Source organism: Colletes latitarsis, chromosome 3 (genome assembly GCF_051014445.1).
Source record: "Colletes latitarsis isolate SP2378_abdomen chromosome 3, iyColLati1, whole genome shotgun sequence".
Lineage (NCBI taxonomy): Eukaryota > Metazoa > Arthropoda > Insecta > Hymenoptera > Colletidae > Colletes > Colletes latitarsis.
Genome location: NC_135136.1, coordinates 43082512 through 43110422, shown reverse-complemented (window position 1 = coordinate 43110422; position 27911 = coordinate 43082512). Strand labels below are relative to the sequence as shown.

The 27911-nt window shown below is 39.0% G+C and overlaps 3 protein-coding genes across 4 annotated transcripts; 1 reads left to right on the top strand and 2 right to left on the bottom strand.

Annotated features, from left to right (window-relative positions):
- The first annotated feature begins 342 nt into the window (after nucleotides 1-342).
- Nucleotides 343-7379, top strand: Prd1 (pleckstrin homology domain-containing protein pruning defect 1). The gene is made up of 9 exons (XM_076762955.1): nucleotides 343-569; nucleotides 1397-1592; nucleotides 1678-1865; nucleotides 2522-2716; nucleotides 2802-4511; nucleotides 4583-4807; nucleotides 4886-5467; nucleotides 5540-5659; nucleotides 5796-7379. Exons 1-9 carry the CDS (start codon nucleotides 480-482, stop codon nucleotides 5910-5912), a joined length of 3423 nt encoding a protein of 1140 aa, XP_076619070.1. The 5' UTR covers nucleotides 343-479; the 3' UTR covers nucleotides 5913-7379.
- Mrpl47 (mitochondrial ribosomal protein L47) lies at nucleotides 7268-9106 on the bottom strand. 2 transcript variants are annotated; one of them, XR_013079491.1, is made up of 7 exons: nucleotides 9064-9106; nucleotides 8595-8820; nucleotides 8307-8474; nucleotides 8018-8232; nucleotides 7782-7941; nucleotides 7477-7684; nucleotides 7268-7384 (listed from the first exon to the last, which is right to left on the bottom strand). XR_013079491.1 is itself a non-coding variant. In XM_076762958.1 (6 exons), the coding sequence occupies exons 2-6, from the start codon at nucleotides 8714-8716 to the stop codon at nucleotides 7543-7545; spliced, it is 807 nt and encodes a 268-aa protein (XP_076619073.1). In that variant the 5' UTR covers nucleotides 8717-8820; nucleotides 9064-9106; the 3' UTR covers nucleotides 7345-7542. The 2 variants fall into 2 exon arrangements, 1 of the variants encoding a protein (XP_076619073.1); XM_076762958.1 differs by having other exon boundaries at nucleotides 7345-7684.
- L(1)g0289 (plexin domain containing lethal (1) G0289) lies at nucleotides 9011-27911 on the bottom strand. The gene is made up of 8 exons (XM_076762956.1): nucleotides 27256-27911; nucleotides 13872-14233; nucleotides 13367-13717; nucleotides 13085-13277; nucleotides 12677-12886; nucleotides 11596-11994; nucleotides 11111-11250; nucleotides 9011-11034 (listed from the first exon to the last, which is right to left on the bottom strand). The coding sequence occupies exons 1-8, from the start codon at nucleotides 27374-27376 to the stop codon at nucleotides 10966-10968; spliced, it is 1845 nt and encodes a 614-aa protein (XP_076619071.1). The 5' UTR covers nucleotides 27377-27911; the 3' UTR covers nucleotides 9011-10965.

Here is a 27911-nt window from a genome sequence, read left to right as displayed (position 1 = left end):
TCTAATACTATTAAATAGTATCGTGCCCCGAAATAATAGCACGTTTTATACATAAATTAAATCTATGTGTAATATTTTGCGCCACAGTATTTTAAAACATCTGTGGTATACATTTTTAATGCGATTTAGTAGGTGTGCAATGTATAAGAGTTTGTTTTTCTTCTCTGGATGATAGAGAAACAGTTGTCTACTGGCCAATCGATTGAATAAATTAGTATAAGTGTCCAAGAAAGCACGCAACGGTAGATCTAATAAATAAAAAGAAAAAGGAAAGGCCGATTAAATAGTGGAATTTTATATTGGCGCCCGACTTGCGCGTAGCTAAAATCAATGAGTCCACCCGGCGATTGTGTCAGTGTAACTTCACCAACGTCGCGATAGAGCCGCGTTCGGTCTTCCCTATCCTCGTACTTTCCACGTATTTTCTCTGAAAATTCGTCTTATTACGCAGTAAAAACCATGTAAAATTCGAGATTGAAATGCCGAGTCAGGAAGACATGGACCTTTGTACCGACAAGGTACTGTCTAAGGGAAGAATACTTCAGGAACTAACGAAAGCTGTCAAATTGGTGAGTGTGGCTGCTCCTGTACAGGGATGACGTATCAAGGCCATACGTCATTTATATATGTACATACGTCTGCATGCACCTTCGTAACGCGGATTTAAATCTGCATACATCGCATAGTTACCCCCCTTCCTAAATTTTCTTCGATCGCGATCGCCCTTTCGTTTCGATAGATTCTCTTTCTTAGCCTCGGCGAATACTAGAAGCGATTCTTTTCGAAAATATCTAACCATGCGGACGTACGTGAAATCGAAATTGCACGCACACGCGCGTTTAACGCGTCAGCCGTTTAACACGGTTTGACGCATTTTATTATCTCCTATCTTGTTGAACGCGAACTATCTACATGTGCTCCCCTATCGTCGTCGCTATTTATCATTATTCGAACGCAGTTCTCGCACGGTACGAGCCATATCGTGGCTTCTAACGACGTAAGGGTTTTTTTCTTTCTTTACTCGTTTATTCGTATGTCACTCAACTGTGACATTTCGTTCACTGCGCTCTTTGGGATCCACACGGATCGATGAACTTGTTCGTCGTTTTGCAAACTACCCCGTCTTTTTCTCGTGAGATTAAGCGTTAAAACTCGCTGCCCTTAGACTGTCTGATCAGTGTTGTGGTTTCTTGTTCCATTGTGCGATCTTTGCTACGATAATAGCGAGACGCAGAACAGTTAGATATGTGTGAGTATTTTGCTTGTTTTGTATTTTGGTAATTTATTTCTTACGTAGGTTTTGTTAGGTCTTATTCTTTTTTTTTTTTTTTTATATATTTGCACAAGCCAAAAAAAGGTGTGAAATTTTGCTTGTTATTTTATCTGTTTCCATCAGGTTTATGCTCAGAGTTTGTACGGTACGGTAGTCTTGGATGGGGATTCTTGGCTGGTATACTGGTTAGATCGAGCCCTACGTCATGGATTACGTGTAGAACGACATGGATATTGGGGAACGGCTCGTGAACTTAGCCATCATGATACAGTTGTTGTAATTCATGCTTTGCAAAGTGTATTGACTTCCATTGGAAAAGGTACGTTTGAATATTTATTAAACAAAAGAGATAGCAAACTATCCAGACAAGATAATCGTATTGAATATTGTTATATGTTTTACAGGCCGAGCATGGCTTTACCATACTCTTAGCGAAGGCAGCTTTGAAAGTTATTTAGCCTGTTTGTTAAGAGATACAAAAACATTGAAAAAACAGTATTTTCCTCATGCACTTGTTCGGGATGCAGACAAGACTAATCAGCTAGTTAATCTCCTTGCTGGTTTAGAAAATGTGTCCTTCACGTTGCAATTGGTATGTAAAATTATCGATACATTATGAAACTAATTAAAAAACTTATGAATTCTTCCAGTATCTATAATAATTAATACATTTTGGAATACGTGCATTTTACGTGTATTGCTAGCCATAATTATTATTTCTTAGCATGTATCTAACAAAGTATGTGTGGAAAGCACCGATATCCGTATCATCCACGAGCGTATTTTCTTCCTTTTTCATTTAGAGCCACGGTAAAAGCCAGTGACGATATCAACGTGTGGTCGTCGGCAGTTTACAATAACGTGTTTTGCAGTTTTTACTTCATTTCTTGCATGGTGATATCAGTATCACCCCCTGGTTACAATTATCTCGAAAATAAATAACGTATCGCTTAGCAGCAGTTGTTTGTCAAGATGAATCTGTTTTCATGAATTTAAGGGGCAATAAGTTATCGCTGATGTATACCTATTTTTCAGTAATTTTATATCACCTTCTTTGTTTGTTCATGGAAAGTCTTTGGAAAGCAATTTGTATTTCTGTATTTATCAAACAGTTGCGATTTATTTAGTTTTCTTTTTGTATAAGAAAAATACTTTACTATAGTAATTCGAGTAGTAAAATGAAAATAGATGTATTCGATATCAGAGGTTTTTTTAAATAAATTTAAAATTAATTATATCGTTATTTAGGATGTAACGTATCTGGACACTTGCAACTATATGCCCCAAAGGCCTATGAGCGTAAATCCTTCCGGAACTATATTATCGTTACACCTTAGATCGTCTAGCGTTTCCTCGAGTTTAGCTTCCCCTGGTGACAGTGGTGTTGCATTTGACAGTGATATGGATCTTGCAAACGAAACCGATGCCAGTAGCTATAAGGAGGTACATATATTTTTTCGTAAATAAATCTGTATCGCGTAAGTAACATTAATTTTGTATAAATTACAAGTTGATTTACATTTTCTAGGAAGATTTTAATCTTGAAGAAATTCCAAAGTATCGAAATAATAGGTACAAGACAATCTTGAATAATCGCATGGAGGACAATAAAAACTTAAGTTCCAGCGATTCCAGCGAAGATGGAAAGACGCCCACGCAGTCACCCGGAATGGTTCCAAAATTTCAAACCGCAACGGTGACGAAAAGCGATATAGCAAACCAGAACTTAACTAGAAAGCTCGACGATAACGAGATTAATTGTTCCAGTCTGGACACTTTAAAGGATTATGATTTTTATAGTAAAAGTCTGGACGATTCCAAGTTGGATAAAATGGACAACAAACTTGACAACGGCGTCAAGGAATTTAATAAAAGAAGCAGCTATTATAGCGATGGCAGTTATAGTTTTAAAAGAAACCTCGATCCTCGCAATTCGTACGTGATTAATAATGACACGAATCTTTTGGAACTCAGTATGACCATTTCGGATTGCGAGAACATGGAAGCACCGTACGGTATTTTAAATACCATTAATATGACGGATACTAGTATTTTGTCATCTTCCAGCTCGGAAGCTTTAGTGCAACGTAGACAACGTAAAAAGAAACGCGGGGAAAGTAAGAAGCGTGTTAGTTTTCACGAGGATATTTTAAAAACCATGAAGCTGGACGATGACGAGAACTTTACTGATTTTTCAATGAGTTTCTTGACACCGAATTCGGTTCAAAAGAAAGACGCTCAAAAGGGAAGATACAGCTGGTGTGCCCATGGTGATTCCCCGTATGTTCAAAAGATCGCCAATACCAGGAATGCACACTCGGATTATTATTCCTACTCCTCGTCGTCGAGCATTTTCGACAGCGACAGCGAGAAGAAAACTTCGCCGAGGATGTGTGAACAGTCACTGTGCCAGAGCAATTGTAAATGCGCTTGTGGTCTGTCGATTTCGGAACGCGGTGTGCCGGAAGGTCAAGAGGATCCTGGTAAAACGTTGAGACCGAAAATGGAAATTGAATTGGAAGAGAACGAGGCGCAGGAGGCATATATCGTTGAGAAAGCTTGTGGGAATATCGTTGAAGATCCCCCGTCAAAAGTTGAAATGCCTTGTCCTTCTAATTCGAAAAAGTATACTAGTTCCAGTGATTGGTCGGATGTAAATAGTGTTACCATGTCGGATGTAGATGAGCGTAGAAATAGTAAGCATCTAGCATCACCGTCGAAAAAGCGTAATATGACGTCGATATTAACCGGAGAAAGTAGCAACAAATTGTTGACACCGCCACCTTTGAGGCAGGCACCATCATCTAAAACTTCGTTATTGAGCAGATTCTTGAAGTCTATCACGGAACGGAAATTTGAAATTAAAAGAAGCAAAAAGTCACAAAAATCAAATCCATTGTACATCAAGGGCGTGAAAACAAGCTATGATTCGTTCAAAGATTTCAACGACAATCTTGATCGGGAGATACGGGAGAACGTAGAAGCGGAAAAGCAACAATTCAGCGGCGAGAGAGTCAGCTTAAAATTGCGAGAACTCTTTAAGAAACACATATACAGGGACAAAACTGAAGAATTATACAAAGTATATAAAGTTAGAAGTTCGTACATGACGAACGGAGAAAGCAAACCGATGATAGCTTTGTTAACAGACAAGACATTATACTTGACAGGCTCGAAACTGGATCACTCTTATAGCAATCAATTTGTTATTCCTTATAACGAATTAGACGTCATTATGGTATGTTTCGCTTAAATAATGGCATTCTTTATAAAATCTTTGTATAAAAGAAGATGAAAACTACTTTATAGATCGGACCAAATGCACAAACAATATTATTATCCAATGCGGATTGCGAGATGCAATATTTATTTTCCACGGGAAGTTCTCAAACTACGTCAGAATTAATTGCTCATCTGGAAATGGCGATGAGAAGATCTCCAACTAAACCAAGGCTTCCAGCAGTCAAAGAATTGAGATACGAGGACATGCATATTTTGAGACACTCGATTCTTTGCGATACGGCCGTACATCCTGTACGTAAACGCAAGAGTGACTTGGAACTATTCGTTGCTACTAATTTCAAACGAATTAATAACAATTTAAAATTCTAGGATGAAAAAATCGAACATTACAATCTCATATATATGGAGGACGAACATATGTCGCCTCCTACTACACCGTGTGGGCCGACCAAGGAGGGTGACCTTATGTACAGACCACATATTTATCAACAGCTTTACCCCAATGCTCCGACTAATCCATGGGAAGCAGGATATTTTGTTTTAAAGGGTGGTGTCGTTTACATGTTCACGGATGCAAATCAACGACTTCCTAAACGTGCGATTCCATTAAAGGGTGGTCTTTGTCAAGGATGTCGAAGAATCCCCAATTCCCATCGTCCTCACACTTTCGAAATAATTCTAAAGCCGAACAAAGCTTTTCAATTTGCTGCTCCAGATGAGTATGTTGCTTCCGAATGGTTGCAAAGCTTTGTTCAGAGCGCATCCGGATTGTTCGACGCTTCTGAGATTAGGGAACCTTTGCCGTGTAGTCTTATCACGACTACCAGACACTTGGTTACTATGAAGGAAGTGTTTCCTGGTAAACAGCGGGGGCAAACTCTTTCCTGTGCCTCTGTAGAAGACCTCACGGCCTTCAGAGTACCTTTGACTCAACAGTCTTGGTGCATACTGGTGAGTTGGATAAACTTATGTATCACGCGGCCCACTAATGTTACTTTCTTCTTTTGTTTTGCTAATTCAAAGGAATTCGCATGCCGAGAAGTGCACGAGAGCAGCGGTGATTGGGTCATATACTTCACAAACTATACTGAATTGTGCTCCTTCAGAGAGATTTTGGAAACGTTGTGGGCGAATGCGAGAATGGTACGATGCTTGTATACAGAGTAATCGTTTCAGACGTATAGTTTTTTCCAGATGCGTGGGATGCAGTGTATTTAAAAAATAAGGGTTATACTGTGTACGGCGTTAGATCGTTCTAACTAAATTATGTTCTTTCAAGGGGGAATTTCCTATGGTAACACTTCCACCAGAAGACAAGTTTCACCGACGTTGCTTGGATGCTGGTAAAGAGCTAGAGCTTGCATGGCGATACTTGTTACCCTCGGAAACTGATTAAATATTAAGGTGTACTGATAGACAATAGTGAGCATATGGTTATATTCGATAAGAAAAACTCAAAGAATATAAATAATCAGAAATTCAATTCGCAAACATAAATATACGAAATATACGGCGATACGATCAAATTGACTGCAACAATTAAAGAAACTCGCTAAGCATCGACATAACGAACGTTTAACCACCCTCGAAATGGATGCATTATGTTTCTTCGCTCGATGAAAAGCGATGAAACCATACAAGTATAGATATTTAGCGATACATAATATTGATGTGCTAATTCAATAAAACGGTGCAATATCTTTTTAATAGTATAAGTCACCTTGATAATCTCTATCATTAACAATGATGCAGGATTGTAATATAACAGTGAGTGCATAAGATGATTGTATCAGTTACATGGATGTCTATATATTCACGTATGTTGTAAGAACTAATCCGCATTTTAAAAATGCATCATTGATATCGGAATCATTCTTAAAACAGATGCTAATGAAATGGCAGTAAGGCATAGAGCAGCTTCGTAAACTAAGAATACTCTATACTATACATTGCTTTTGGAGTAATTGTATGACGTATAATTACACATTCCTAATAATAATATTGATAATAACGGTAATTATAGCAACACAGCTTTCTAATTTTATTTTTAATATATTCTCCTTCTATGTACGCGTGTTCGATTGCTTAAAAATCGTAAGCTTAGTTAGAGCTATCTATATTGTTTTGTTTTCAATTGTACAGGTATCGAAATAATTGATTATCAGAGGTAATTATACCATATCGATTTTAAGGTGGGATAGTTTCATCGCATTATACAAAATATAGTTTACTTTAAATAGTAATAGTTTTATGCGCCAAAGAAGTTTCTTCTAAAGTGCGAATTAATTTTTCATTTCGAATGTACGATTTTGAATACTTTCTTTTTTAAGATCATATTTTACGTTACCAAAACTACATGAATCGATGCAGCCTGTAAATTAATGTGTATAAAATCTTAATACTACATGCATCGTTTCATGTAGTCAGAAATAATTGTGATAAAGCATTTAAACAATAAAGTGTTAAATTAATGACTTTGTATATGTTACGCGATAACAAAAATCGAAATCATAATCAGTTTCCTGTGTTAGTTTATAGCGCGTATGATGAGACAAGATGATGTTACACTCTTTACATGCTCCGTGTAAGCATGATTCTTAAATATTATGGCCATGAGATTTTTGCACAATGTTAATGCCGTCATACATGACCTTCGAGTTAATGAGAAAACAAATAGAAATAAAATTATTACTAGTCAACAGAATAAAAATAATAAATTGTCAAGTTCTTTCCCGTTATAACACAACATATCGGTAAATTTGATTTTTATTTACATTTCGAATAAGATACATTCACATCTCGAAATTTTTATGTTGCATGTATTGAAAAAACATTGGTAACTTGAGAATAATTTTTTTCATTATGTATCTGTAAACATTTATTTTACTACTTAAAAATACAACGACCCCTTAATTCGTGCCGATTGACGCAATTCGTCTAAGTGTAAAATTTCCAATTACCTTTAAGATTCATCCTATGCAGTATGGAAAATGCTTCTTCGTATATTTCCTAATGAAAAAATGCATTTATTCAGGTTGCAAATGTGAAACAGCCTGTTTTGAACTCTTCAATTTTTCTATATTTGCCCCTGGATACTGCTTTTTCGCAGCTTCAAGATCGAGATTCGGGAACCTTCGCATCAGAGCCGCCACACGGTTACGATTTCGGCTAAAATTTAAAAAATTTTCATAGACATTTTAGAATAACAGACAGAAGTGATATAATTTTAAAAAGTATTTCTCGATAGAATAGTAACAATACGAACTTTCGTGCTTTACGTTTCATATTCCAAAGTTTCTCTCTGTAGAATCGTAAAAATTTGGAAACAGCATGTCCGCCATAACTGAACACGTGTTTTTCATGCCACTTTTTATTCATAAACTTTGGTACACGATATTGACGCATTTTATAGTAATAACGCATACCTATAGAACAAGCATGATTTTTACAACAGAGCTTTTGTGCACATAGAATAAATGCTAAACATATGTGATATTGTACCAATAGCATTGTACGCCATTTTTGCAGGACGTTCCCCACATGTTCCAGTTTCAAGCTTGTAATATGCCTGATTTCTTTCACGAACCACAGACTCCAAATTTGACATGCTGTCTAAAACTTTATCAATTCTTTCAGGATTGGGAAAGTATTCATATTCCTGTTTATAAGCTTCTTCCATTGTTAGAAGCATATTGTGTTCTTTCAGCAACACAAACCTAGATATTTCAAGTATAGTTACTCTTACATTATCTTACAGTGATGAATGTAATGTACTTTATAAGTTACTAACCATAACTTATGAAGATCTTCGTTGCTCTTTAATCTTAATTCATCTTTTAGCCAAGAACGTCCTACCTTTACAACCTGCTTTCCCCAATTCTTTTTATCATCAAAAAATTCCATTAAATCATTTTGTTTAAATGTAGTATGAATGAATGCACATTGGGAGGTAGATACTCTGAAAAGATTAATATCATAGTTAGTTTATTTTTACGGTACAAGCGAGTATATAACAATCATATACGACCGCTATACATGTTAAATTTGTAAGAATAGTAAATAGAAATAAACAACGAACCGTCGAATACAGGTGGGATTCAAGATGGTGTTTAGATTCGAACATAAAGACGAATTTGTTAATAACTTTGTTACATTATTTATATTTCTCGAAAGTTGTATAACTTTCGCAAAGACTGCCATTTTACTTATGGGAGTTTATAGGTTATGTTTAAGCAAAACAGTTGCATGCAGTTCATGGTTCGTAACTGCAACGATGTATCGATACATCGATGACTCTATGGTTTCTGAAAGCAGATGAATTAGTCCTGTTTAAATATCGTTTATTACATTAAAAGACAAGTAATTAGTAATTCAGTTTTAATCTAGCATGTCCCTTATAGATAAAATAATTACTACGCCTCTGCATCCCGTAAAAGGAAAAAGTAATTTTTCAACGTAACTTGATGAAGAAATAACACTTAAAAATAAGATACATTTACTGTAATAATTGTAATATTTATTATCACAAACTATGAGTTAAAACGTACACAGTAATGTAAGAAAAATTAACCGTGATGTTTATAATTGTTTCCTTCTCCCTAGGTAATTTCGTCGTACGAACATAGTGATTTTAAATACAATTAAAAAATCGTTTTAAAAATTCGCTGCCTCAAATACATGTTATTCTAAAAATCGTTTAAATAGTAACTTATGTTGATTCTGACAGACAGACAATTATGCTATCGTTTCGAATCGAACATTTTTATACAATTAAATTCATCGTGATTCGTAGAAAATATTTCATCGATATATATTCTATCGCCAATAAATGGATCAAAAAGTCGATCAAAGGCACCTTTTCAGACATTAATTACACTTACAATTACATAAAAATTATATTGCTTTAATGTACTACTATATACACTGGTGACCTAATGTTTTATCGATTGATATGAGTATCTCATTGTTGTTTTCTCATGCATGTTACAGTTTAAGGTGCTTGTATTTTTAAAAATCTTTTCGTAAAATATATATGTATGTATAAATTTGCTTAAAATTTAAAAGATGAAACTACAGTTCATAGACACATTAATTTGTTGCATTTAATATTCTACGTTTGATGGAATTGCATATTCTGGAATGTACTACTGATAATAAAAATTAAAGAAATCCGTAATACGATAACGTGGTGAATGATACCAATTTTTTGAAATTTGTGAACAATTTCTTGATTATATTTTATTTTCGTGCGCTAACTGAACTGTAGTTTCGATAGGCTAGATCGGAACTTGGTCGTTCAATTGTTGATTTCTTTAACTCATTGCTCTTCACGCCGCGGAGATTATATATATACATATACATATATATATATATATAACAATTATGCGGTTTGTATAACGATAAAAAAACGAATTCTTAAACAATAACAAGGTATACCACATGATACTAAAATCACATAAACGCTCGACATCCAGGCTATGGATTTTTTGCCCGTTCTTCGACGATATACACGGTTACTTCGACTTGGAAAACGTCACGAATGTTTTCGTAGTCAAGAAAATAATACCGGTCTCCATTTCTATCATTATTTATTTTTTTTTATCATACGCTCTGAAAACGTTTCGTCGTTATTCTCGAATATGGTGATAGAATGACTTAAAGAAAATCTTACGAGAAATTATACGTTGCGGAGATCAGTTTGGTATTTTCACGGGCAACCTCTATCGGACACAGTATAGTAAATTTCTGCGGTATAAATTTCTTTTTACAAATTTTTACAGATTGAACCTCACAAACTGTCCCCGATTAGTTTTATCGTTGGAACTAAAATATCTATACTTACTTATTTTGAAACCTAAAATATCTTCGTTGCTTTTAATGATATAAGAAAATGTCTATTGAAAATAGTATTTGTTTCGAACGGAAACAAACAAAGTTCACTAAAAATATGAACGAACTTATGAACTGACCCGATAGTTTAGATCGTTCCGTGTACAACGAAAATAATCCAAGTGGACAAATTATAGAGTTTACCTTGTAAAAAATTTAAGTTTCGAATAAACTTACGTTATCGAACTCACTTGAAAGATGAAGCCTGCTTCGTAAAGTTCTTTCTATACCGTTGTCGTCAGTAGTTTAATTACCATTACTTTGGGAATAGCGTTACAACGCTCGTGACAATGTACAGTATTAAAATACTCGGTTTTTCTTCGAGATAATCTAAATGCCTTCGATTTAAATTTAAAGCGCGTTGTTTTTAATTAGTAGCCGTCGAAAAATAGTTGTTACGCATTATTGTATGACAATTAACAGAGCGACAGACGCGTCATTGCAGGAAAACTGTTCCATACGTAAAAACTTGCAGACTTGGTACAGTACGTATTTAGTAGGAAGTTTGGTCCGACAGTTCTGTACTAAATGCTGAGCGTGTTTCGATTACAACATGTCCATCACATGTGAATCGTTGCTGCCGTGTAACGTGCTTCTCCTCTTCTCCAACTCCATTGGCTTGGCCGATACTACACAAAAAGATTGTAATTATCAATTCGTTCCTTGTTCTTTTCGTAAGAGATCATCGAAGTCAATAGTCCTTACCCTAATTAATATTTGTCCAGACGCACTGTGAGGATTGCGATAAGCGTAAGCGGCCCAGGCCACTAGACCTGTTACTAATCCGACCACCAGGAGAATTCCAATTATTCCAGAAACTCCCATGTTCATATTGTTGTCCCGAGCTGAAAATTTCAAACGAAACGAATCGTAATCCGTAGTTCTCGATGACATAACGAAGCGTTAGAGGAATTTGTTTACTGAATGTCAAAATTTTATCGTGTACACATACATATAAAATGTATGTGGTGTAACGTACACGGTAAAACAAAATGTTGAAGCGAATGCTCGATTTGACGTAACGTGAACGAAGTTCTTTTAGCTAGGCTTGCATGTTCGGTAGAATTTATATTAAATAGGAAAGCATGTTAAATTCAGTCGACTTAAATTTTCTTATTTAAGGTCATTTGAAGATCTGGGTATTATAAGTTGTAGATTTCATCTCGATAAAATACTATCTTCAAACTTACAACGTTCCAAATGAAGTGTTTCAGATCTCTCTTGCTTGGAGTTCATTTCACTGACAGTGACAGTCTCTTCTGAATGCATCTGCAAAACATGGTTGAACTCTTCCTCGTGTTCCTTGTACGTAGTGGTTGGCGGCGGGCAATTGGCAACGTCTTTTATCTTCCTGACATCGCAACCCTTCAACAACCAATCTTGCCGCGACCTGAACGTTCCTGTGCTACACTGATTCAACTCTGAACACCATTTGCAGCCAAAATCCTTCAGCTTCGTCAAACAATCTCTGCAGTTGTCCATCTCCAAGCATGTAGGTAACGCATTCAAGTAGATCACCGTCCAATTCTTTATATCTTGCCGATTGAAATTTACACGATGATACTCGTAAATTGTTTTCCTGCGAACAACTTCGAGATAAGAAATAATTAATTTTATTAATTTTATGAAATTTCATGTCGTATTTTGAGTATTCTAAATACACTACACTTCCTCTAAAGGCCAAAATAAGACGAAAATCAAGAATATCAATTTCTTCGAGGCTTCGATTAAAAAGTTAGTAAAAGATTTAATTAAAAAATTTCAAATCATTCTAAAAAAATTATTTTCGGTTGCGGGGGTTAATTACAACCATTTTTGGTGAATAGACATACCCCCGAAATCCTGACCAGTTTCGAGAAAAAAAATCGAGAAGGTATGAAATTTTTCGACAAAATTAAAATTTTTCAAATCGTCCTAAAAAAATTATATTTAGTTACAGGGCTCCATTACAAACGGTTTTGGTCGATAGACATACCCACGAAATCCTAACCATTTTCGAGAAAAAAATTCCTCACCGAAAATATCATTTCTGGCCAGAAATGTTAACTCGAAATTTCGCGCGAATCTTTAAAACGTCATAACTTCTGAACGGATTGGACGATTTTAATGTTTAAAAAAGCAAACTACGCGTATTTTAGTGAAGAATATGTAAAAATTCTAAAAATATTGGAAAAGTTGCTCGTATTTTGACCTATAGAATCTCCCATTACAATTTTTCCCAAGGGTGACCGAACACCCCGTATACGCGGTCCTATTACCATTTATACTTACAGAACACTATTCTGTCCATAATATAGGCATCGCTAAGGCCAACTTTAACGGGGTGCGCCGTATCCTCAATGAGTTCGACCATCAACGGAATTACCGAATAGACAAAAACGATGTCACCGTTTTGATGTAGGGTCACCTGGAAGGTAAAAGCACCGGCATCCTGTTTGTCTTGCAAAACTACCTTCTCCCACACAACCGTGAATGACGTTCCTACAATTAAACGCAGAAATCTCCGCTTATTTATAATCCGTCTACCCGTAAACAAATATTTCCTATATCAGTGGTTCTTAACAGTGGCTATCGACACTATTCAAATAACGACGTAAGTGTGGCTGGAATGAAATAAACGACCACTAAGGGTTAAGAACCACTGTTCTACATCATTATCGGAGACTAATGACGACTCACCATTGTCGGCGTACTTGACGTAACTATCGTTCGACAAACGCGTATCGAAATTTGCCATCAACGGCGCAATATATTGCGTGGCGGCAAGCCAACTGTGTACGTACTCGCCTGTGTAAAGAAAACCTCCGGTGGCGATAGTGATATTGCGAACTTTATGTCCGTAGAAAGGAAAATCGAATTTTAGCTTGACGGTCTGTTAAGAGGACAAAATAAAATTTTTTATCAGACAACTTTTTATCAAATGTAAAACGAGATGTAAATGTAGTCACGTGAAAGACTAACCGCTGCCCGACGATGACTTTGACTAAGCAGATGATTAACTTTCAGATCCGGATGGGAATCTATATCCACCCAGTATTTTCTACCGATGGTCTCGTTGATGATAAACGTGCTGTTGTAATACTGATGCGTGTCGTACTCTGTTTTCGTGATATTATGCTGAGACAGAGTTTTATTTGTTACGTCCGAGAACTTGCTAATAGATATGTCCCCGCTAGTGGTATCGGACTCGTCTTTAGTGTCCGGGGATTCGGACACAGTTACCGTCGCCTTCTGTGAACTTTTGTTGGCCTCCGACGATTTATCCGTGACATTGCTCCACATTGTGCTATTCGCCCAAGCAGTCAGTGGAACCTGTTGCAAAGAAAACAAAGTTAAGTTATTTATTTAATAACAATTATCAATAATATAAGAACTGTGCGGCTAAAGGTAATTTCGTGTATCTTTATTTTCAGTGACTCTGAGCGGGAAATATTTTCTATTTCAAGCGTGTCACCTAGATCCTTACCGGATCCTTGGTCGGAGACGAAGCTACCGGTACCGAACTTTGCGTCGTCGAGGTCACTTGTCTGACCGTCGAAACTGCAGTCGGTGACAAGGACGAAGAAATAGCAGTCGACGATTCGCTCGTGTAATCCGTCGAGTACGAAACGTTCATGGATGAATTTGATGCATTGACGACTGCTTGCGGTTCTTGCGTTTGTAATTCGTGTGGCGTCTGATCCGTCGTGACGAGCGTTTTCTCGTTCGTGGCTCGACGTTGTCTACCGAATCCTTCATCTTCGTCGATGGACACGTAAGAGATTTCGTCCGCTTCGTGTTTGGCCGACGACTGCCCTCTAGAGTAATCCAACTCATAGCGATAATGGTCTGCAAACATCGGAATAAAACATAAATATAAATCCATCCATCGAAAAGCGAGAGAAATTTTTCGTAATCGGTGGAGAAAGAGAATCAAGTTACAATTTCGTGGATATTTCCGCGAATCGATCGAAACGAGACACCCTATGTTCCGAGCCGTGTATTGTCTTTGCGAACAACAGCTTCCAAAACATTCAGATGCAACGCACGCAACAGCCATTGTATTCAAACGCTATGCTATACATACTCATTGTCTCGAAATATGTATGTATTATTGTACTTGTTCGAAAACAAGTACATGTAAGTAAACGCATTGCTAGCATTGTGCTCGAACGACACTACGAAAGAGAAATGAATGCCACCGGACGAAAATTTGCCTACCGCGAACGACGAAAATAAATATCCTCTCGAGTGGTGCGTTGTGTGTGCTTACGTATCGAGCACACTCAACGACCTCGCGCCACATCTTTTTAAGGGAATTCAAACATCGTTCTGTTATGCTACAGGATGCATAAAGATAGAAAATAATTCTCGAATAAATCTCCTATTACCTTAATGACGATATACTGAAATTTATTTGATATAGACCGACAAAGATTCGTAATAGTGTGTTTAATAAGGTTAGGTTAGGTTAAATTACGGGAATACAGTTCTACGGTCTCAAAGTTGGAAATATGTAGTTTGCATTTTCTCTGGTGACAACCACTGTATGTTTGCTTTATTTCTCTTTAACAGTAGGAACAAGTTGTTTTTGCCTTACGATCGCAAACAAAAATGGCGGTTTTTATTGTACGCAGATAACGCATTCCAGACGCTAAGATTTGCGTCGAAAAGGTCCTTGACAATGGATAGACGCTAGATAAATAACGCGATTTGTTGGAAACATTTTCAATCTCTGTTCAAATATCATTCGAAATCACGCAGTCTTGTATATCTCGAAAACCTCGAGAGATGTGAACTCGCATTATTTACGGTTAGAAATGTTTCGAATCGCAAAAATAATTTCTATCGTCAACAAATATTTTTGTAACGCCGGCCATCTTAATCTAGACGAACGCGTTACAATTTTTGGTCTGAAATTCGAAAGTTGAATGTTTAATCGAGCCTGCGTACGGAGTTTGAAAATTTACCGACTGACGTCAAGCTTCAGTATTCCCGACGATCTCTCCGATCGCCAATTATTGCTTTATCCGGTCGTGATAGTTCGTCACGACCCACAGGGTGACGTGCAATGAATAAAAAACTGAATTCTATAATTTAGAAATTTCCTAATTCGACAATTTAGAAACGATTTAAAAAGAATTGGCTTGGAAGCTAAGAAGAGATAAAAAACTAGCTCTTTAAAAGAATGATTTATTTGTATACGCAAAGAATGGACAATTAACGTTTGGAAACGAGTTGTATGGTCCTATACGACCAAAATACATAAGTATTCGAATTCTGAAAAAGACCTAGTCTATACAGGGTGTTCGACCACCCCATTAAAATTTTTCCCAGAGGTGGCCTTATCTGCGTGGAATTATCGCTGCAATAGAAATTCAAGGCGAAATCACTTACTGTTCATTCGCATCACCTCTGCCATCGAAATAGATTCTTTCGCGAGCTTTGACCATCGAAACTGCCAACGGTTATTTTTCCACGAGACTTTATTACCAAACACTTCGAGCATTAAAGCATTAGATTACGCTTTTAAGTATTTAAACCAAGTTATCAAGAATAAATTATTTTGATTAGTTTTAAACGACGTGTACCGAAAGTACGGTATGCAACGTAAAAGCCCTAGGCAACGATCGAAGATCTATTAATCTTAAGTTGTTATTAGGCAAGAGTCGTTAGTAAGACAAGGACTAAACGATTATTAAACGGTCGTTAGATTAATTCATTTTGATAATTGGTGCTTATCAATGTCTAATATAATATCACGAGGGTTAGGTTATGTTAGATTAGGTTCTATTGGACGAATGAAAAATTATTTTTATTTAGTCGATCACATTTCATTCGTAGAATATCCTTCGTTAAATTAAAGATATTTTAAGATAGATGAATTTATAAAACATAAGACTTGAGATTTTTAGTTTTGTTCATTACTGGACACACACTGCGCCTTGCGTGACAAACGTTACCCTAACCCAGACGACGCGTGCGAGCTGCATATAAACCATCGCGCATTAACCTTTTGTTCTTCACGGATCGATAGGTATCGAACGATTGCTGACGGAAAAGGTCGACGACACAGAATGGGATCGTTAATGCGGTCTCGCAAACGGCTCAAAATGACCCCAAATTAGGCGCAGCCGAGGCTTTTTTGCGCTCGAATAAGTATGGAAAATTGATCATCGGCTGGCTAACGGGTATTTTTATCGAGCATAAACAGAATCGAATTTCTTCTTCGAAGCGTTAAACCGTGAATAATCTGGCGGAAGCCGCACTTCGGCGTCTAATTACACGAACGAGATAAAGTCTCGAGCTGCTTTTCGAGGAACCGATCCGTAGGAGCGATATATATGCATATGTACGGTTAAACGTTGGTTCCTATTTGAAACTTCTTAGGGAATGAAGAGACGCGATTCGACCCCGACTAGGGGCACGCCGATAAAACGAAGAAACGTTTCGTGGCTGAGAAATCCAAGTAACCGTCGAACAGCCGCGACAGGAAAGTCTCGTCGAGAACTGGAAAGATTGGCGTTCGTTCACGCGCGATAAACTTGTCGTGCGAACGACGAATGCAGTTGCATGATAAGTCATGGTTCCGTAACGAAAACGTTAGACGGAACTGAGAGTTAGTTAAACGAAAGAAAAACTAGGGTAATTCTTAGTTTAGAAATTCATAATCTGGGTCGTGATTGACCCGTCCGCGATTCTTCGTTTCAGAGTTAGGGCATGAGTCACGACTATCCGGGTTATTGTATATGCGACACCTCGTAAAAATAGCTTCTCTGTCAGAGAACTCGTTCTCGAACGTCTTCGATCGTACACGGCCCTCGGCAGACACGCAGAAGACTGCCGCGAGAACGAGCGGTAAAAAACAATCGGACAGGATTTGCATGCTGGAATGCATCCATCCTATTTTTATCAGTAAATAGTAGATAAATATTTTATTTCGAAACCATTTTAAGTGCCCAAAAAATCGTGGCGACAGTTTACGACGTGCCACACCCTGTATAAAACTCTAACATCCGGAAGTAACGCGATGCACGTGGCCTACGTATCTAATAGGAATTATACGTCGCTTTCGTTTCTTCCTTTCGGTTCTTTTTTCACTATTACAGACTTCCTTTTATACTTTTACAACATTAATCATGCGTACATGCGTACAGTTGCTCTTAACTGCATTGCAAAATATGAATTCCGTACAATTCCAAGAAGATATTTCGGCGAAACTCGAATTCCACGGTTCAGATTGGCCGTCGATTGGCCGGCGGACAAAGCCCAGGTAAAAGTTACTTAACGTTCTCTCCTGAAACAGGTTATACAGCGGCTGTATTTGTATTAGCTATGTTTGCTAGCAGGTAAGTGCGTCGAGTTCCTTTTTTCCACGGCTTCCACGTTATTTTTCCAAGCTTCGGAACGAACGTTTTTCGCAGCGAACGAAACGCGCATACAAGGCGCGCATTGTTCGACGAAATAACCTCAAAACGCAGATCGAGGAAGAATCGAATAATGCCCCAACGGTTTTCACGTTGCTGTAACGTGCGTTTCTTTCATAACGCGTGTTTTTACAGTCTCTGTACGGTCTAGAAACCTCTCTCTGTCTAGAATTCTCTTCTTTGCTTCTTGAAAAACTTTACACGCGTTGCGAATTTCGCCTGCCTACGCGAGACGAACGACTTTAACAAGATGGACGAATGTGTGATCGAGTATTTGTAGAAATTGCCAGGATAAATGATCAATTCCTTCTAGATGTGATTCGAGTGTATAAAGTAATCTTAATTTATACGTAAAATAATCACTAGATCCTTTTTTACTGTAATTTCGTGAATAAGAATCATAAAGAAGTGTACTTATGCTTGTTTTAAAAGGCAAATGTTTTCACTTTTATACTCGGACTCGGGACGAGAAAACGAAGAAAATTAGCGATCCCTTAATTTTGGTATACACGTAGAATGTAAGGATTTCCGGTTTGCGAACATGAACAAAACTCGTAGAAGCAATTTAACAGCGTGTATTCGTAACACTTTCCACGTGTTAACGATGCACGAATTACGGAGAAAAGGTCGTGGCCCATTGTGGTCTCACAGTTCGTGTGTGAACCGTAACGGTTCAATGACATGTGGGAAATGTTTCAGAATGGAAGGCGCTACGTCGCATGCACAAATACGTTGTATTGAGTTTTCCTTCCGGTTTTGCGTTACATAAAAATTCAAATCACTTTGAAAAAATTATTTTCAGATGCGACAGTCAATTACAATCATTTTTGGTGAATAGACATACCCCCGAAATCCTACGCACTTTCGAGAAAAAAATTCGAGGTGTGAAATTTTTGAGTGAGGTTAGAAATGTTTCTGTAATTTCATTATTCGAAAACGAGGCCTCGTTTTAACGAACAACAACTAAAAACAGCAAAATACTTTCCCCAAAGAAAGTAAACGCGGTCTGTCCTCGGTGAAATCGTTCTGATTCACGATTCTAATGCCGAGACTAGACTAAGCGGTAACGAGAATTTCAATTACTGTCCCAAATCGGTATTAACCTATTTTTAAATGAACATACTTGTGCAGATTTGTATTAATCATGTAGAAGATCCGAGCAGCGTGAAGGAGAGAGACTTGCTTTTTCGACTCGGTAGATATTTTTGAAAAAAAAACGACAAGAATCGTAGTGGAACGCGTCGACACGGCAGACGAACTTTTAGGTTAGCTTCGCGGCGTAACGACGCGATCGTGAATAATCTACTGTCGATTTACAGCCATAATGCACGAAAGAAAGGCGGATGGGACGAATAAATCGATTCTCTATCGCTTTCCACGATCTCCAACGTATCCTCGCTTTTCGAACTCGTGGAGACAACCGATTTTATCGCTCTGTTTTTATGCACGAAATAGAAAGCTTTGCTTGTTTCAGATTTCTTCCATTTGTTCCCCTTTTTATTTTCGTTTAATACGATAATAGAGTTACTATAAATACGTATATTTAAACGAAGGGCTAAAGGGAAGTGACAAGGCGAAAACGTACCGTAAGGGGACATAAATGAGGAAGGGCCAAAGACCTCAAGAGTATATCTCGAGGCACGTGGCTCGAGTGTCGCAGTTTTCGGTGAAAGCGACCATTGTTTCTCTCAAGATGTTCGTAGAGAAAAACGCGACACCGAGGTGGCTCCTGCCCCCCCCCCCCCCCTCAAGATCACCAGCCAAATTACTGTTTCAAATTATTATTTTACCCCAGCAAAAGTTAAATAATGTAGCAATCATTATATTGAAATCGCGTGCGAAATCGTCACGTTCGCAGGTAGCGATTTACGATTACGGCGCAGCCCTTCCTGCGCAGCAAATTCGTAAGGTACCGGTGTGCGACAGGTACTTCGCCCTCAGTAACCCAACGGACACGGAAGGAAACTGTACATGTAAGTAGAGAATCTGCGCGTCAGATCCGTGCCCGGAAATCAAATAACTTTTATATAGTCATTTAGTGTGTCTTTTTTGAAGATAAGTTCCTACAATAATAGTTCCGGTTCGATGGCTGCTAATTCACCTGTGGACGCAACGCGGCGAAAGTTTTAACGGACGTGTGTGTAAGTGTTCCCAACAACTGAATGCAGGAAAAGCGAATTCCTTCGATGTGGTGATACGAGATCTACGCTCCAACATTTTTACTACCATGTCCATCCATAAGTAGGTCCAGTTACGATTGTGAAAAATGAGACTCGACAGCAAACGGACTGTTCTTTATTTGTCTTTATTTATCAATTGTTAATATTGGCGATCGATCAGTTTCATCGTTCGGGCTTTTGTTTTTGTTTGCTGTCTCGTCTCGGGTGTTAGAGTATAGATAAGGAACACTGGTGTGGCAATCAACGCGTTAAGAAAACGTTTGTGTACCTTCGTAACGAAATCCGTTCGCCAAAACGCTAACGACAACATTGTTGTTGGAACCAAGGTGAAAAACACGAGGCACGGACTGGGTAGAGGTTTCTTACAAGCCTGTAGCAATCAAAAAACTTTACTGTGCCGCTTCGAAGTTGCACGAAGGAAACTGATTTACAATTCATGTCGTGCTAGCCATGTCTAAAGATGGGTATTCCTATCAGCGTAAATGTTTGCGTATGCGTCTGGTGCATTACCAATGGTATAATGGAAAACAATGCATTTCTTTTCCTATAAATGATTTTCATCTGTTGGATGTTCGAACTATTCTGTTTAGAATTATCTCTATGAGATCTTAGGTTTCTTTCGGAAATGAAAATTTAATAAAATGTATTTGACAAATTATCTCTCCAAGTTCTCCAATTTCTCGCGTTCCGTGTATTTTCCCTCTTCTTTGCACCCGCGTGTAGAATGTGCACCGATTAGTTAAAATTATACATATACCAATTTGTCCGCGTGAATAATGTGGATATTAATAATACCAATACGCGCGCCAGAGAAACAAACAAGAAAATTGAAACGCGTTCATTGATCGTTGTTCTATCGGTACGTAAAAATCGTGTAAAACGTCGCGTGTATAGCTCGCGAACACGATAACGATAAGAAGGGGGTTGTTAATAAATGGCGAAGCATTTACCGTACGCGAGCTCGCATTTAATTGAAATTACCGAGTCGGTTGCAACGCCGTTTCAACAAAATTCTAGCTAGAGAATAGTAATCGTTTTAACGGATATTTAATTAACGCTAATTGGGCTTGAGGGTCGTCGCAATTGCCTTTTGCATTGCCCTTCTAGCAATTTTTAGAAGCTGTTATTCTTCATTTTCAAGCATAAGTATCATGTTTTTCCCCCCGATAAGTCAGAAAGAAAACTAAAATTTATTTGTAATGTACAAACGAACGATCGTATTATGTTTTTCATAGAAAATAAATGATCCTTTCTTTCTCCGTTTTCTTAATACTATTACGATTCGACTGTTTGTTGCTCAATGGACATAATCCATCCTATTGAAGCGAACGGCGTGTATAGTAAGGTACGCGATTCTATAGAGTTAATCGTCCGCTGGAAGCCTTTTTATCATTAACGAGGTTGATGGGGTGATACGCGACGCGTTCGACACGACCATCAGTGACGAACGACGCGACGATCAAAACCGAACGCAAGAAATGGAAGACGAATCGAATACTTAGAAGGTGCCTGGAAATCGAATTAAATATAGCAGAGGTAGATTTGAAATCTGGAATAAAAAATAAAAAAAAAAGAATACATAAATATTATTCACTTGTAATGGAACATTGTCGAGGACAGGAGATTGCGAAATAACGTATCGAAATGTGTGTCACGCATATGGAACGCGTAATCTTTATCGCTTCTAACTCATTAATGCAACTTCTGGTTGACTGTATCCAGTTCTCAAAATCTACTACGGATATGTAACTGATTGCGTTTATCTAAGCTGCGTAGTTACATGTTTTTTATCGTCTGGGGGAAAAAACTGTCCCTGTTTGTTCTAAGAAAGGCGATTTAAGCACGGATGTGCATCTGTAACGAAACTGTCGAAAAACAGAAGGGTTTGCGGTACAGGATAGTAAGCTTCCGGTAAGAGAAGCCCCAACGCGTTCTACGTTATGCATTTTTCCCGTCCGTCTGTTCGTACACCTACGGAGCAACCACACGTTTATGCATGAGTCGACCATCTTCCAGCTTAAGCGTCCGATCGAGGGTGCAACGAACTCGGAATTTCGCGCCGCAATTGTATTCTTCCGATGCCTGCGCGCCAACATTTTTTAATCGATATTTGCTTTAGTATAATTACAGTTCCATAGATTTCGAACCGATCGTTGCTTTCGAAACGCAAGGTTATCACGAATGTTTTCCCGATATTGGAGAAAAATTTGCATCGCGCGGGATAGACATAAAATGCATGCGTATTAAGCATGATAGTTGACACGACTTACACAAGATCTCTATCGCCACGAGTAACCGTTATTCTTGACGTAAGCGTAGAACTCGAAACAGACTTTGTTCGGGCATATCGCGCGCCGCAATTTTGTCACGGATTTATCGGCGCTGACTTAATCGAGACTAGTGTAACGAGAAGGCTGAATTGTTTCTTGATTCATCGTCGCCGGACAATTCACTAATAATAGGATGAACGATAAGTAATTGTTTTTCGACGTTGGAACGTCATTAAAGTTATCGTGCGGCGGATAATTAATATCGCTCGTGTATAATTATGCATGAAACGAGGTTAACGCCGAAGAATCCTTGGTCATAACAAATCTTGCGACGTGCCCCTACTACGACGAGGAACGATTAAACTTGATACTTAATACCACGCTTTATGCACAATGTGGATGACCTATAATTTGCGTTAGACTATGAACGACGAGTGTGCAAGACACGGTTCAATCAAGGGTAATCAGGAGGACCATGAGCGAAAGGAAGGGCTTAATGACCGTATAAAATAGGGCACGTGGGTGGGTATTCGATTCGCTTCGATCGTTGCATCCTTTCTTCGAAAACTTTTCGCGAACGCACGTGCTGACCTACGGACCGACGCAATAGCTTTTTATACCACGAGAAAATATCAAGATAATTACGCTTTAGGCCGAAATTCGACACCCAACAGATGTTTATACGCACCGATATCGTTGAGCCTCGGAGTCGTATTTATCTTTTCCCAACGGCCATAGCCGTCAACCCGAAGAAAAGAACAACGAAAAGAAAACATTATCTTTTATACAAATCGTCGCCGGCATCCCAGCTCGTATATCGTTTTTAACCGTCGTCTTTCGCGCTTCACCGACTCCAAGGGGGACCCCCATCGGTAGGGAGGGACAGAAACGTCCTTACGTCGACTTACGATTCGCGTCTGGGGTTCGTTTCAATACTTGGTTTGGACTACGTGCAAATCTTCTTCGACTAGAAATTTTAGGACGAAGGAAGCAGGGATTCGCGTTAATCTTGGAGAATCGAATCGTTAAACTCTGTCGGAGGTAGTGGCATGCGGCGAAGGTGTAGATTTACCGAAGGAAGCGGCTTAAGAGACCGTCTGTCTGTCTGTTGCGGGTATTCGTAACGTGCGTTCACCGACCAGCCGAGGAACACGATATAGGATTATGTCGCGTTACAGGCATATTGAACGCGATATACGTCGCAGAAATCGGATACGTGTGGGCGCGTGGTACGCATCTTCGTGTTCTCGCTACGTAGACACGGTATTACCTCGGTACTTCGGTACCAATGGCGAAAAAAGATACCGCAACGAGAGCCGTACACGTGTGTTCTACGCCCGAGCGTTCGCTCGACGGCCGCAGACGAACGTAATAGTCGATGGAAGAGTCCAGCAAGATCGTAAATTAACACGTTCATTGCCGGAACGTTTTGATAACATACGCTCGCCAACAAAATTAACCCCGTACGGACGGAACTGTTCAAAGCGATGCGCTTTTCAGCTACAGTCGTTTAAGATTGTCCTATTACTTCCTAATATATTTTCCATGGTATTACGAGATCCGACATTCCCTGCAAGAAATTATAAAAATTAACCTTCCAATAACCTTGAACTTAACGAATAAAAAATGAATAGGATTGTTGGATTTCCCCCTTGGAACCGAGAACTTATTGCGTACAGCTGTATTTTACGTTTGGTTATAGATCGCTTAAAATATCACGTTTAACTAACAAAACCAGATTAAATTCGATGAAAATGTTATTATTATTCGTATCCGATACGACTCTGAAATACCTCGAATGTTGTCTAGCTAAATTGGACGGTCCATTACACTGACGTCACGTTTCAACGAACGGGACTTGGCAAAAAGTTAAACATTTTGATCCACGGCACTTGGCAGCTAAAATTGACCTCATTTCGTAGGTAATGAATCACCTGTGTCGTAAAACACCAACATACACTTTTATCCACTGTGACGGTTATACTACCGTAAAGTGAAAAGTAAAATCATTTACTGGATGCAGCAACTGATCCAGCATGCAAAGATCAAGATATGGACTAAAAAGCTAGCTACATTCACGGTGACTGTATGAATATAAGCGAGCGTATTGCCAAGAAGACCAGATGTTTTCTATTTTTAGTTGAAACGCGACGAAAATAGCGCAAGAGTCGATCCAAAGAACTAATTCGAGGAGAACGTTGAACTTTCCACATCGTTACAAATATGACGAAAGATACGATTGGTGGATCGTTTATATAAACGACTACGTCGTTATCTTACGAACGCGTCAGTGCAACGCGAAAACGGTCACGAATAGGATTTCTACGTAATTCTGTATACAATTGTCGTTACCGGTGTACAAAGTTTCAGTTAAATCGGTGACCCGAAGGTCTTGTACACTCCCCTTGTAGGCGTACCGTGTAAGTGTTGAAGAAATCGATGTTCGTTGATTTGTGGAGGCGAGGATGTCGATAAATTCTGCTTTCGTTGAATATACATACGTGTGAAGTCACGACGCCGCGTAAACTTTACGATCAGATTAAATAGCATCGCGATTAGTCTTGAAACTAAACGATTATGCAAAATACAGCAATTAATATAATTTTTTTCGAACGTTGCTTCGCGCCGGCAGACCGTCCTTTTCCACGGTATTCCGACAAGCGGCTATATCGAATCTCATTGTCATTTAATTGCCCCTACAGCCTTGAATGCAACGAGCGTGTCGCGGCCGAACGAGAACGCTTTTCCAGCGGAGGTGAGAGGATTCGTGCTCGCATTTCGCAGTTCTTTGTGTCGACAATTTCGGCTTGTTTCGATCAAGTGGCCACTCGTTGGGCGTTCAAACGGCGACACGACGATCGACCGTGAAGCGTACGCGTGTCGATGATTGTTGCCGCGAAAGACCACTCGAAACAAAGTGTGCCATAGTACACCTCCGACAGGCATAACCTCGCACTTTACGAGTACATACGACCTTTTTATTTCGTCGGGAGTCCCGAGAAGAGGCTTTCGAGAATCGGATCACGGGGAAAAATAATGAAACCGATGAAGCAACCGAGTATCGCACATCGTATCGCGAACGTGCGAACCTATATACGATTCCACGGTCGTTATGAAACCGATCGTCAGCGACCCCAAATGCTTTTTAATCGAGGGAATGGACCCCGCTCGCTGTGAATTATTTTATGTACGTCCTAACTCGTTCCTAGAAATCCTGTAACAGAGATTGAAGAGTATGTAGAACTGTAATATTTCGAGGTATCGGTATCTACCGATTTATTTGTAAAATTGATGTAATTTGTTCGCAAAATGGCAACGCGTTAAAGGACAATGAACTGTACAGAAAGAACATCGACCTAGGTCGATATCGTTCACAGTTCGCACATTAAAATTGTATACTATATATTGCCGGAACCACGGATCGCAGTTCTGTTCACTCATCGAATTATAATAAAACTTGGAGAGTCGAGTTCATGGATGACAATTCATGAATCGATTATCAAAATTCTCAAGTATTGTAAGACGATCGAGACCTCTAAAACTATTTCGATATTAATAAAATATTAGATTTTTTTCACGGTGTAAAATAGATCTTGAACGGAAAGGTTAGGTCCCCAGGGACCAACATGGCGCCTAACGTGTTAAATCGCCAAGTGGTAAACAAAAAGAAATGCGCAGTGAGCGTTTAGAAACACGAGATAAATGAATTCTGATTCTTTATACGTTATTATTTGTCGTGAATACGGTAGAAATCGAGAAATATAACGGAACCCCTCCCTCCGATAACCTTTTGATCTGTCATCTCAGAAATTCCACCCATTCTCCAATACGCGTGAGCGAACGTAAAAACCGGACACGTCGCGCGTCTTCGGTCTTTTTGTTTCTTCTTCGCGTCTTTTCTCATTTTCTTTAACAACACTTCAAAACGTAAACTTGTTTTCCCGCGATTCGGCTTACGACGAAATCGACAAACATACATGGTGAACGGTTGCACTTGTTAGAGTTGTTACTATTATTATTGTTGTTGCTAAATCGACCACCTGCTCCCCACTTTGTATCTCGTGATAATGTAGCTTTCATAAACGTACGTGTTCCTGTTAAAGTAGAAAGTATCGCGATATATTCCGAGAAAAAGATCGCGCATTTATATTTTCCCAATGATCAAAAGTACAAGTGCAGGTAAACACGTACGTGCATCGAGAAAGGTTAACGACTCTGAAAAATGGGCGACGCCGGCGATAGAACTCTATGGATAGAATGACAAACAGGCAAAAACAACGCGGCAAGATCGTCGTTTCAAACCTGCTTTAAATCGGCACCAGAACCCCCCCGTAGCGAAGACTTTCGTATAGTTTGTGAATCGAGCGACACTGCGTAATTATATAATCGCAATAAGATATATTAATGCAATCGTACTAACAACGAAGAAGTTCGTTACGAGAGATTTGCAGATATGACGTAAACAAGAAGGTTCGAGACAAGGAACGAGAGAGAGGGATTTCGTTAAAGAAAAACGTAACAATTTCTGCGGTACGATTGTAAAAAAATGAATCAAATTCTACAATCGAGTAAAGTAACCAAGTAATTTATCGTAATTAATTCTTATCGTACGTCTAATAAGACGCACGAGTTCTCTTTAATAACGATAGAAAACTTATTCGAGAGTTCACGTGAATGCGTGAACTCTCGACGAATCGAAGCAAGTTTCACGCGGCACAAACACTCGGACGATTATCGCGATGAGAGACGTGCAACAGAAAGGAAGGACACCAAGATCGAGGGAAGTTGTATCTTTAAAGGGGACAGTCACGCTTAGTGAAATTGCGTAGTAGTGACGCGTAAGAAGAGGCGCACGCTCGGTTTTCTCGCTCCGTCTTTCGTCGGTTAAACTTTTTCTTTCGAGAGATCGTCGAAAAAAGAAAAAGCATCTTCGAGCCGAGTCGTGAAAGAGAACACGTACAGAGCGCAACAAGTTGAATCGAGAAAAGACTCACCGGACTCGTTGTCCGCGAGGCTCGGCCCGAGCACGTACAGGGCCAGCAACAACAGGATGCACGGCCATCGTCGGGTAGCTCCGTCACAGCCACGGTTAAAGCACCATCGTTCACACGCCATATTTACGTAGTTGTTAAACTCTCCTGCTTTACACGGAACGTATAAATCCGTGCGGCTCTTCGTGTCCCGTCTGACTCGCGCGCGACCGACGAGATGACGGAAGGATGAACAGAGAGGAGGGGATACGGAGACACGATGGAGACAGAATGAGAGACGGTAGACAAAGACGGAGGTAGAGACGAAGCGAGAGGGCAGAGGCAGAAAAGGTAGAGAGGCGAAAGGAAACTGATGAAACGAAGCGAAAAATCGTAGACGACGAGTAGTCGCCAACGAATTTTTTTCTTTCTTTATTTCTATGCAACGGGTTCACAGTGGTATTCACAAACGTCACCGTGAAACAATTCTCTGTAACGGTCGTTTCAACACGAAACTCGCGATCAATTTGTATTTCTTTCACGAACTGTGCGCAAGAAGGAGCGACAGGCGGACGAGGACTTTGGTCCGACGCGTCTTTAAACCGGTACCGGACAGACGAGAACGACGATGACGATCACTTGCTACGGGAACGGCATGTTGGCACTCACTGACTCGTTGC

Coding starts and splice junctions, on each gene's coding strand:
- Mrpl47 (XM_076762958.1), bottom strand. CDS start 8,716: ATGGCAGTCTTTGCGAAAGTTATACAACTTTCGAGAAATATAAATAAT. Junction 8,233..8,306: donor GAAGATCTTCATAAGTTATG/GTTAGTAACTTA, acceptor TGAAATATCTAG/GTTTGTGTTGCTGAAAGAAC. Junction 7,942..8,017: donor AATGGCGTACAATGCTATTG/GTACAATATCAC, acceptor CTTGTTCTATAG/GTATGCGTTATTACTATAAA.
- Prd1 (XM_076762955.1), top strand. CDS start 480: ATGCCGAGTCAGGAAGACATGGACCTTTGTACCGACAAGGTACTGTCT. Junction 2,717..2,801: donor ATGCCAGTAGCTATAAGGAG/GTACATATATTT, acceptor TACATTTTCTAG/GAAGATTTTAATCTTGAAGA. Junction 4,808..4,885: donor GCGATACGGCCGTACATCCT/GTACGTAAACGC, acceptor TTAAAATTCTAG/GATGAAAAAATCGAACATTA.